Source organism: Pseudophryne corroboree, chromosome 3, assembly GCF_028390025.1.
Source record: "Pseudophryne corroboree isolate aPseCor3 chromosome 3, aPseCor3.hap2, whole genome shotgun sequence".
Lineage (NCBI taxonomy): Eukaryota > Metazoa > Chordata > Amphibia > Anura > Myobatrachidae > Pseudophryne > Pseudophryne corroboree.
In genome coordinates, this window is record NC_086446.1 from 710,540,865 (window position 1) to 710,553,106 (window position 12,242).

General features: G+C 44.6%; 1 protein-coding gene across 2 annotated transcripts in view; it reads left to right on the top strand.

The window, feature by feature from the left end:
- The window catches only part of LOC135056667 (alpha-2-macroglobulin-like), a 502,865-nt gene that overhangs the window by 343,691 nt on the left and 146,932 nt on the right, over window positions 1-12,242 (top strand). For both annotated transcript variants that reach the window (XM_063962110.1, XM_063962111.1), the window contains one exon: window positions 6,222-6,273. In XM_063962110.1, the coding sequence (XP_063818180.1) occupies window positions 6,222-6,273 (52 nt within the window). The remainder of the gene's footprint in view (window positions 1-6,221; window positions 6,274-12,242) is intronic.

Sequence of the window (12,242 nt, forward strand, 5' to 3'; positions counted from 1 at the left end):
TGAGCTGCCATATCCTTAATCTGTCTTAGATCACCCTCTGCTAATTTATTTTTACATATTTATTCCACATCTACCCATGCTGCGGAATGTAAATTACACATAGTCTCCATATATAACCCAAACCGTCCAGGCTGTTTGTATGGATCTGGGCTATCTTTTATTATGGCTGTAACTTCCATTACTGAAAAAGGGGTATGCTGTTCTCTTATAAAAAATTGTGGTCTAAAATTATTTTGTCCTTGAACATATCCCTCCTCATCCGCTAATATAGGCTGTCCTTCTCTTGGATTGACATAGGCAAAGGTACGTACTGGGTAACAAGCAGGAACATTTAAGTTTTCTGATTCATCTTCTTCCTCAATTTCATGCATCTGAAGAGTTCCATTTTCTGCTTCAGTGTAAAATACATTTCTTGATCCCAGTCTCCCCTTTCTCAGTTTTCTTTTGTCTTTATGAGACAATGGGAATCCTGAATGCATTTCCCCTTGACCGTGCAGGTTGTACGGTTTCAGTCTATTTATCATTAATGGAGTTCTGTGGCCTGTTCCTATCTGGGGTGTACAGTTGGGACAGGTCATCCTCTCTGGTTCCAACAGAGATGCACATTGGGGACATTTAGTTAAATCGGGGTACTGGTTCCATACTATAGGAGGTTGCCCTGGGGTTCCCAGATTTGCGGGGTAAGGGGGTGGATCTGTGACTAGTGTAGGTACGGGGACTGGTAATACAGGTGGAGGAGGGGGCGGATTGGGAATAACTGGCACATTATGGCCCTGGTTCGTTCCTGTAGTTGCTAAACAGACTGTCATATGCTGGTCATCTTCCCTCTCTTTCTTCTTCCTTTCCTCCTCCTGCTCCCATTTCTCCCTTCTGTTAGACAAATATAAACCTGATCCCCTTTCTTGCGTTTTTCTATCCATTCCCTATTACAGATTCTGAACTTTCTCAATTTGTCAGTGTTAAATTCCCCATCTGGAAGAAATCCTCCCCTTTTAAATACCTTGGCTATATCTTTAACTGCATGTGGTCCCACCACCTGTTTAATTATTTCCACAGGGGTTAATTCACCCTTGCTATTAGAGGTACCCATCCTGCCTTCTGCCAACTTATCAACACTTCTCTCTCCGATATGAGTTACACAATTTCAGTACTCTATGTTGATTATTGTAAAGATGGGTTTCCTGATCACTACAGGTTTATCTCTGTCCTACTGATTACACACACCTGTAATCATTCAGTTTCCTTATGGGTGGACTCACACTCTTCCGTTATCAAGGTAAATCTCAATCTGGTGGGTCTGACAGAATAGGGACAAAAGAATCTTTCAGGTTCTGGTTCTTTCAGTATCTGGCGCAAGTCCTTCCCTTCCCTTAGATTAACAAAACCATGACATCCTGTTGTTAATATACCTTTCATATAACCCACAGTTTTACCATAAACATCTTCTTGATGTCCCTTACACCTTTTAAAACCTGATATATCTTTTTTCAGTGCATGCAACAAATGTAATATTTACTGACCCATGAGGACCTTGCACAAACCACTTTAAACTAACAGTACAACACCCACAACCATATGAGCTTTCAAAATCAATACATTCTTCAATTTCAGACATAAATTTACATTACTGTTCTGATACAAAAGAGGCAAGGCTTTTACTAGGAAGCGCTTGAGTTGAACAGAGAAAACTGACACTTCTGACACAGACGTTAAAACACGTAAAGTAACAATTGGTGAAAATCGCAATCAATTTGTTACTTACCGCGGTTTAAACGGTTCCAACGTCTAGAGTCAGGTGACTTGTTGCTCCTCTATTCAACTTCTTGGCTTCCCGGGTTTCGGCACCATGAAAATGTTGGAGGTAAACCTCCTTTAGCCTCAGCCTTCTCTGAGAGGACTCCAACAACAGCCTGTCTTTTGTATTCAGAATCTGTGAATAAAATATACGTGCCATGCAGCCAGCTGGAGAAATCAAATGACCACACACTGCCTGGTGTATTCAATCTGGTTTAATGTTCTTACATACATATATTTATACCTGTTTGAAAAAAACACAGAGGAGTTTACAGTTTAACCTCAGAGTTGTGTCCTTTTCCTGATAACGCCTGCTTTTTTCCTTTTCTTTCTCCATTTCTCAGAAGCTTTGCCACAAGTTCTTCTTTTTGCTTCGTTTCTTGGAAATGGCTTTGCCACAAGTTCTTCTTTTTGTTTCCTTTCAGCCAACTGTAATTTTCCTTCTTCCAGGCATATTTTAAACATCTCATATCTTAATACTAAAGTAAGCTTATAATCTATTGTATATAACAAAATGGAGTGACATTGGCTTTATTGCAGAATCATACTAATGCTTGCCCATCTACCTTCCTCAAGAGTGAGTGGGAGCGGTCCTTCAGTAGCGTGCACCCATACATGAGCAGCTGCTGCATGTAGTGATGCCGCCAGTGAGACCAGGCGCTGCGGCAGCTGTGGAGAAGGAGTGGAGCGCCTGTACATGAGGGTCTGCACCGCGTAAGCTGTGGAGAGGGACTGGAGAGCTTGTACTGTGCTTGGTACTCCTGGATGCCGTATCGCCTGAACAGGTCACACACACACTCTCACTCACTCTCACGCTCTCTCTCACTGTAATATGTAACAAAGGGGGACTCTGCTGCTTAATGTGTAAAAATGGGGACTCTGCTGCCTAATGTGTAAAAAGGGGGACTCTGCTGCCTAATGTGTAAAAGGGGGACTCTGCTTGCCATACCGTGTAAAAGGGAGCTATGTGGCCACACCCCTTCCCCATGAAGCCACGCCCATATATTTTTGGAGGCCTCCTACGGCGCGCATTGGCCCTGTTTTATATTTGTGGGGGAAGGGGGGGCACCAATGCTGTTTCTTGCCCACAGCGCTAAAATGGCTAGTTACGGCACTGAGCTGCAGCCACCTCCCCCTTCTGTTCCTGGTACTCATACATACTGTGTCTGTCAGATGACATTTGTCCCCTCCCCAGGTCCGCGCTTGTCATGTCATGCCATCACCACCACTGAAATGAAGAGCCATGAAGAGGAGCAGGCTCTGTGCATGCTGAAGACAAGATGAGAGGGGGCTGGAGGAGCACAGAGAGGTGGGGAAGCTGTTGTAGGAATACAGGGCCCAGAGCTCCTGGAGGGACACAGGTAGTGAGCTGCAGGAGTGACAGGGGCACTACTGTGGGCAGTGTGTGTATACGGGCCACTTCTGTGTATAAGCAGCACTGAAAATCCCAGCACTATCCTGGCTCCGCCTAAAAGTAGGTGGGTGGGGTGAGGTTATGTGGCTGGGGAAATGAGTTCCACCACCTCTCCATGACCAGTTTAAGCCCTGACTGTAATCTACTCACTAAGGGAGTTACTGTAGCCAGAACTGCTAGGTGTCAAATTAGATAGGACCAGAGAACATTAACTTTCATATACAGCAGGGGTGGCCAGACTTTTGTAGTCGGCGATCTACTTTGAAAGCTGAAAAGATTTTGTGATCTACCTAGGTGGAATAATAGCCACAGGCGCGCGTCCAAAAAGGGGCGTGGCATAACAAACAAGAGGGTGTGGTATAACAAAAAGTGGGCGTGGTATAACAAAAAAGGGATGTAGCCTTGCTGCACAGAGTGTAATGACTGTCTCGCATGAAATAACACATTGGCCCCCACAGGTAAAAACCTTGAACACATATGCCCCCACAGCGGTGGCTGCGTGACATCACACATAGCCTCTGGAACCAGAAACATGGCGGGTAGCTATCTGTGTAGGTACAGGGCTACCCTAAACATGCGTTTTTTTCGCATGTGTGCAGTGGGTCTGGACCCGGCATATGGGGTGGGCTTGCCCTGTGTTGGGCGTCCCCCTGTATGTAAATGTAATGGATTGTAGATGTGAGATTTATTGGGCCCTACTCTCAAGGGTATTCCCAAGCCTACCCTAAAACATCTGTGGTTACAAACGCTTGGGTGGAGACACTTGTTACAATAAACATTGCATACAAATTGTCAACTGTAATAGGGGTTACATATAAATGGGTGAGGAATGAGTGAGGGCTTTGTAGGTGAGTGTGAGAAGCTTGAATTGGATTTTGAAGGGGAAGGGGAGCCAGTGTAGACCTTGAAAGAGAGGGGAGGTGGATGTAGTACATCTGGAGAGTAAGATTAGCCGGGCAGGAGGATTGAGGATAGATTGGAGTGGAGAGAGGTGTTTGTCAGGGGGTGCCAGATAGGAGGAGAGTACAGTAGTCCAGTCTGGAGATGACCAGTGAGTGGATGGGGGTCTTAGTATCATCCAGGGTGAGAAAGGGTCTGATCCTGGAAATATTTTTGAGATGGAGAACTTGAACACTACAAGAACTTGTCTAGATTACCCAACAATTAAAGGTGGCTTGAGATCACCATACCGAGACATATAGGGGTACATTTTCTAAGATGGGAGTTCTATTCAAGATGGGATGTTGCCCATAGCAACCATCAGATTCTACTTCTTATTTATCTGGCACCTTCTAGAAGATAATACCTGGAATCTGATTGGTTGCTATGACCAACATCCCATTTTGAATAGAACTCCCATCTTAATAAATTTACCCCATAGCCTAACTACATTATACTAAGAGTGTTCCTAAGGAATTACCCTATTCCCCAACACTACAATGGTCCTCATCCTATCTGGGAATCTTATACCAGTATACAAGTTAAGGATAAATCCTAAATGATACAACCTCAGTCAAGAGCATTGTGACTCTAAATAAAACATACTGGGGGTCATTCCGACCCGTTCGCACGCTGCAATTTTTCGCAGCCGTGCGAATGGGTCACAACTGCACATGCGCATGGGCAGCAATGCGCAGGCGCGTCATTGCCTGGCGACGGCCGTCACCAGGCAGCGACAAGAACAGCGATGGAAGCAATCGCAGCGGAGTCCGCAACAAGATTGACAGCACGGTGGCAGATCTGGGTGTAAACTGACCGTTTTCTGGGAGTGGTGAGGGAAACGCAGGTGTGTGGAGGCGTTTGCAGGGTGGGTGTCTGACGTCAATTTGCGGGACCTGACAGGCTGAAGAGATCGCAGCGGCTGAGTAAGTACAGAGCTACTCAGAAACTACACAAAACTTTTTGCCCCACTCCCCTGCACAAGCGATCGCACACTTGCTATGCTAAAATACACTCCCCCATAGGCGGCGTCTATCTGATCGCACGGGCAGCAAAAAGTTGCAGCGTGCGATCAACTCGGAATGACCCCTATTGTCACACATTTATTGTGTTTGCACAGTGGTTATTTCAGGTTCACACTCTCACCATCTACATTCCTGGCTGGACCCCTTGCAGCACTAATTCAAAGCCACACACAGAGAGATCAGTATACTCAGTCTATGTATTGATGTTCAAACCCTGACCACATGCTGATTATTTTGTTTAATTAGCTCATTGGTCCAATTATTTCAATGATTTGCATTTTTGTTTTACTATTGTGATCATAATAGAAACATTTTAATATTAACCTGTAGGTTCTTGTTTTATACAGTATGTGAAGTATTAGGGCCAAATGTAACAGCCTCTGAGTTTCCGAAAGTGCAGGTGTTTCTGCAAATTAGTTGTGAGATAAAAAGCAGCAATTTTTTTTTCAAGTCAAAACCTACAGTACCTGGAGACTATTACATTTGGTCCACCTGTATTTGAAAGCTCACTATGGGGTTTAGTATGAAATACATACAATCAAAATCCCGACGGTCAAAATCCCAACAACAATTGACCGACGGTCAAAATCCCGACAAGGTCAAAATACCAACATGGTCAAAATACCAACATTTGAAATGTCAACAGGTCAAAAAGTCGACACGGGTTTTTCATTTTTTTTATTTTGTTGTGTATGTCACCGTATAAGTGTATCATGTCCCCTCGCATGGCTCGCTCGGCAAAGTATTATATTCCCCCTCCTTGTCCACTGGGAGGGTAAAGTATGAACAAGTTGGTTTCAATGAAAAAATCATGAAAAACTCATGTCCACTTTTTGACCTGTCGACATTTTAAATGTCAGTATTTTGACCTTGTCTGTATTTTAAATGTCGGGATTTTGACCGTCAGTCAATTGCTTTTGGGATTTTGACCATCAGGATTTTGATTGTAGGTAAATTGACCGCATCCCCTCACCATGATTGTCCTCCGATGCAGTATGTCCAACAGAGTCCATCAATACTATTTTATTTTAACTTTTTGCTTCTTGTAGGCTAGAGGACATGAAGAACAAAAGACAGAGACCTTCCTTATCTACCCGGGAGGTAAGATAAAGATGCAGGTCAATGAGACATGATGATAGTACTGTAGATGTTACAACCTGCTTTACTTGAAAACTCAATTATAAGTCAGTAAACTGTCTCCTGTACTTGGGGCCTGACTCAGAGAAGGAAACAGCCATTGTGACTTTGTATGCAGCGGCTGTGCAGTATTATGCAGAGCCACAGGAGGTGTCTTAAGAAAAGAATCTCCCACTGCTCCCTTCTATGAATCGCTGCTGGGTCCACAGATGCAGAATCAGATCACTACTGGGAAGGTACTGGCCATCTGAGTAACCCTAACGTTACTCAGAATGGCCACCAGAACTCTGCTTCAAAGGCCAGTAAATCTGCATGCCTACAAAATGGGCTAACATGCCCCATTTTGCCAAACTCTCCCCATCATTGTCTCTGCCCCGCCCCAAGGGCTCTCTAAGGCATTGTGACTGGAGCCCCAGTTTTTAAAAAATTGCATAAAATTAAAAATCAATAAGGTGTCCACCTTTTAATCAGACCCCTTAGGGCTCTATTTGTGGAATACATATGTTTTCCCAGCAGACGGGATGCCGGCTGTCAGAATCCCGACAGCGGCATCCCGTCCACCAGAATGCCGGCAGCGGTGCGAGGGCTAAGAGTTCCCTTGTGGGCTTGCTGCACTCGCCATGTTGCGTGCTCGGTGGCTCGCTGCACTTACCACAGGATCTACTCCCACTCTATGGGTGTCGTGGACACCTACGAGTGGGAATAGCCCCTGTGAGCCGGTATTCCGGCTGTGGGCATTGTTGGCAGTCGGGATTCCGGTATCGGTATCCTGACCGCCGGGACCCCAACAGCCGGCAAATTGATTGCCTCCCCTATTTATCGCTGTAATCATTATCATAGTGAAATATACACTGTATATGTTTTTTTATCAACAAGAAATAAATTATTGCAGTTATTCACCATTATTGTAGTGCCAAGGAGACAAATATACAGAACAATAAGGATCACTTATCATTCCGGAAGACTCCGATCAAGTCACATTTACGGAACTGGAAGATCTCTCTGAGCTTCCAGTTCTACTCTTTCCTAAATTAATAAATAAATAAACAAACAAAAATGAAATAAATGTTTTACATATTTTTTAGATATACTATAAAAGATAAAAATATTACATATCTTTCTGGGTAGTGTGTGTGTGTGTGTGTGTGTGTGTGTGTGTGTGTGTGTGTGTGTGTGTGTGTGTGTGTGTGTGTGTGTGTGTGTGTGTGTGTAAAACTCACTGGCTTAGAGCAAAGAAAAGTGTATTTACCTATAATTAAATACAAGGTATTTAACAAAAATATATTTTGACAAAAGTCATAGTTATAGTTACCTTTATCTTAAATGTTGTTTGCACATAAAGAACATAGAATACTAGCAATGCCTTACCATTATTACGGAGTAATTATTCATTTTATTCCATGATACTGTACTGTGGCCCTCATTCCGAGTTGTTCGCTCGCAAGCTGCTTTTAGCAGCTTTGCACACGCTAAGCCGCCGCCTACTGGGAGTGAATCTTAGCTTCTTAAAATTGCGAACGAAAGATTCTCAAAATTGCGATTACACACCTCTTAGCAGTTTCAGAGTAGCTCCAGACTTACTCGGCATCTGCGATCACTTCAGTGCTTGTCGTTCGTGGTTTGACGTCACAAACACACCCAGCGTTCGCCCAGACACTCCTCCGTTTCTCCAGCCACTCCCGCGTTTTTCCCAGAAACTGTAGCGTTTTTTTCACACACTCCCATAAAACGTCCAGTTTCCGCCCAGAAACACCCACTTCCTGTCAATCACATTACGATCGCCTCAACGAAGAAAAAGCCGTGAGTAAAATACCTAACTTCATAGCCAATTTACTTGGCGCAGTCGCAGTGCGGACATTGCGCATGCGCACTAAGCGGAAAATCGCTGCGATGCAAAGAAATTTACCGAGCGAACAACTCGGAATGAGGGCCTGTACATTTTTGTCTTTCACATTGTTTTCACAGGTTCATGCTTAATATCTTCTAGAAGATATTTATTTGTGTAATATTTATTTTAGCAATGAATTACCATTGGAAAAAAATAAATAAAATAAAGACATCTTAAACAAAAGTGCAAAGATGTCGTAATATGAAAGTTCTTCAAGATCACTTGGACATGTCTGACGCATGAGGAGCCAGCTCGCACAGTGCCTGTGCCACCCTGGGGGCTTCGGACTTGAGTTTGTCTCACTTGCAGGTGTTTGAACATGTTTTGTCTGAACACATGGGTAATGGGGCACATAATAATGGGTCACCTCCCGTCATTTAGGAAAATTAAAATTTTATTTTAAAGGTAACAATTATCAACACAGTTGTCAGTACACACTACAGCCAGTATGAAAGGAAGCAAAAGGAGTATTTATCATACTACTGGGGGCAGGCAGCCACTGGAGGAGATAAACAGTAATGAGCGAGAGGAGATGCAGGTATAGATATTTGCTATGTACTGGCATAGGCGTGCGCAGCACATTTTATTAGGGGGTGCACCGTTGGAGGGGCGTGTCTAGCACCATCTATTGACGGTCAACGCAATATAAAATATCCACCCTTGTACCAATCCTAATAAAGCAGATACGTTGTCAGATGTTGTGGAGTGCACCAAACAAACACCCCTGATGGCACTCACTGCAATTACACTGCTGCTCCGCAGCCTGGTCTGGCTCCCCCTCTCTTTCCCCTGCAAGCTGCAGCAGCTTACTTACAAGTGAGTAACTAATCTGACACTGACAGTCACAGACTAGTACTGCTGCTGCTGGAAAAACGAGTGACGTGTCAATGCTGCTGCCGACCAGTATTGAATTTCTCTTCCTAAGAGGAACGCTGGCTGCATGCTGCTCCTCATCAGTGCCTGGCATTGGCATAGCATAGAAGGAGAGAGGTGAGCGTGTGGCGGGTATGACAGGTGGGCATGCGAGCAGCATGATGTAATCACATCACATCACGCTGTTTTTGTACATGGAGGTGGAGCCGGGAGTTTGAAAGCCGGTGGCAGTGGCACCCTTGATTAACCCAGGTGTCCGGTCAGTAATGCAGTCCTGGCAGGGTGCAGCGCAGAGGGGACAGTAATCAGCCTGCTCGGCGATCGCTGCATCATTCATGTGAGATCAGGGTGCCAGACATAAGGGGGTGCCTGTGCGCACCAGGAACCCTCCCTGCGCACACCTATGTGTACTGGTTCTCTCACTTGTCCCTCCCTTTGCTGGCTACTAGTTGGTGTGTTGGGTTTCTTCTTATTTCTAATGTGGGCAGGAAAGCATCATAATCAGGGGATGAGTTGTGCAGCCCCCCCCCCCCTCCCCCCTTCCAGATTAAGAGGGGATGCCGGGCATTTGTCAGGGGGTCCCCTGGCTAGAGCACACTGACATCACTAGCTTTTCCTCATAAGCAGCAGCAGAACAAGCAGCCAGAATGCAAACAGGACAGTATGCAGTTCAGGCAGAGCCACAGGAAAATCATGTTTCATGAGCTACAGACATAGCTTTCTGACCAGAGGAGAGATAGGAGGGTGGAGACAGCTGTAAGTGACACAGGGATCCCAGCTTCTATCTCCCTGCCTGGGTGTCTGAGTTCTGTGTAAACTGTTATGCATCTAAACCATTTGGGTCTAGAGATAGAGACACACACAGAGAGTGCTCCTGAGTCCTGTCCCAGTGTGTAAGTAGTACAGAGCCTGCTGCTATTCTTGTATGCGATAAGATAAATTATTTTATTTTTCTATGTGTATTTTAAGGTTAAGTTGTCTTTGTTCCACAAATAGTTGTCTTTCAATTATGTGGAGCTATAAACAGTTCCCAGGCATTATTGAACTATTAGTTAAAATGAATATACACCGTTGGTTTAAATTCAATATACGCAATCTATACCTCCCACCATGACCCATTCCAGGAGGGAAAAAATTCTCTCTACCTAGACTTCCTACTTAATTTATGATTGCAATCACCTGTGTTGAACTACCTTTCTTATTAATTAAATAGTTACTGTATACACAGGTAACGCCAATCATATATTAAGTAGTTATGAGCGGGTTCGGTTCCTCGGGATCCGAACCCCCCCGAACATCACCCATTTTACACGGTTCTGAGGCAGCCTCGGATCTTCCCGCCCCGCCTTGCTCGGTTAATCCGAGCACGCCCGAACGTCGTCATCCCGATGTCGGATTCTCACGAGATTAGTATTCTATATAAGGAGCCGCGCGTCGCCGCCATTTTCACTCGTGCATTGGAGATGATAGCGAGAGGACGTGCAGCATTCTCTCAGTTTCTGTGTTCAGTGTGCTGCAAATATCTGTGCTCAGTGTGCTGCAAATATCTGTGCTCAGTGTGCTTGCAAATATCTGTGCTCAGTGTGCTGAAAATATCTACGTTCTCTGCCTGAAAACGCTCCATATCTGTGCTGCATTGTAGTATCTAGTAGGAGGACAGTGCAGAATTTTGCTGACCACCAGTATATATCTAGCGGTATGGTACAGTAGTCCATTGCTCTACCTCTGTGTCGTCAAGTATACTATCCATCCATACCTGTACTGCATGGTAGTATATAGTAGAAGGACAGTCTATAATGTTGCTGTGACCACCAGTATATATATAGAAGTACGGTACAGTAGTCCACTGCTCTACCTCTGTGTCGTCAAGTATACTATGCATCCATACCTGTGCTGCATGTTAGTTGTGCGCAGTATATATTAGGAGGGGACAGTGCACAATGTTGCTGTGACCACCAGTATATATATATCAGTACGGTACAGTAGTCCACTGCTCTACCTCTGTGTCGTCAAGTATACTATGCATCCATACCTGTGCTGCATTTTAGTTGTGCGCAGTATATATAGTAGGAGGGGACAGTGCAGAATGTTGCTGACCACCAGTATATATATATAGCAGTACGGTACAGTAGTCCACCGCTCTACCTCTGTGTCGTCAAGTATACTATGCATCCATACCTGTGCTGCACTGTAGTATATAGTAGGAGGACAGTGCAGAATGTTGCTGTGACCACCAGTATATATATAGCAGTACGGAACAGTAGTCCACTGCTCTACCTCTGTGTCGTCAAGTATACTATGCATCCATACCTGTGCTGCATTTTAGTTGTGCGCAGTATGTAGTAGGAGGGGACAGTGCAGAATGTTGCTGTGACCACCAGTATATATATATATATATATATATATATATACATATATATATATAGCAGTTCGGTACAGTGGTATCCGGACTCCAGGTCGACAACAAAAAGGTCGACACACCTTAGGTCGACACCAATTAGTTGACACACCTTAGGTCGACATGGACAAAATGTCGACATTAGTTTTTTATGTTTTTTTCTTTTTTGGAACCTTTTCATACTTAACGATCCACGTGGACTACGATTGAAACGGTAATCTGTGCCGAGCGAAGCAGAGCGGAGCGAAGGCACCATGCCCGAAGCATGGCGAGCGAAGCGAGCCATGCGAGGGGACGCGGTGCACTAATTGGGGTACCCGGTCACTCTACGAGGAAAACGACACCAAAAAAACATAAAAAACTCATGTCGACCTTTTTCCATGTTGACCTTGTTCCTGTCGACCTTTTGACCATGTCGACTTTTTGTCCATGCCGACCTAAGGTGTGTCGACCTTTTTGTTGTTGACCCTGAGTCCCAGACCCGGTACAGCAGTCCACTGCTCTACCTCTGTGTCGTCAAGTATACTATCCATTCATATCTGTGCTGCATTGTAGTATATAGTAGGAGGACAGTGCAGAATTTTGCTGACCACCAGTATATATCTAGCAGTACGGTACAGTAGTCCATTGCTCTACCTTTGTGTCATCAAGTATACTATCCATCCATACCTGTGCTGCATTGTAGTATATCGTAGGAGGAAAGTGCAGAATGTTGCTGTGACCACCAGTTTTTATATAGCAGTATGGTACAGTAGTCCACTGCTCTACCTCTGT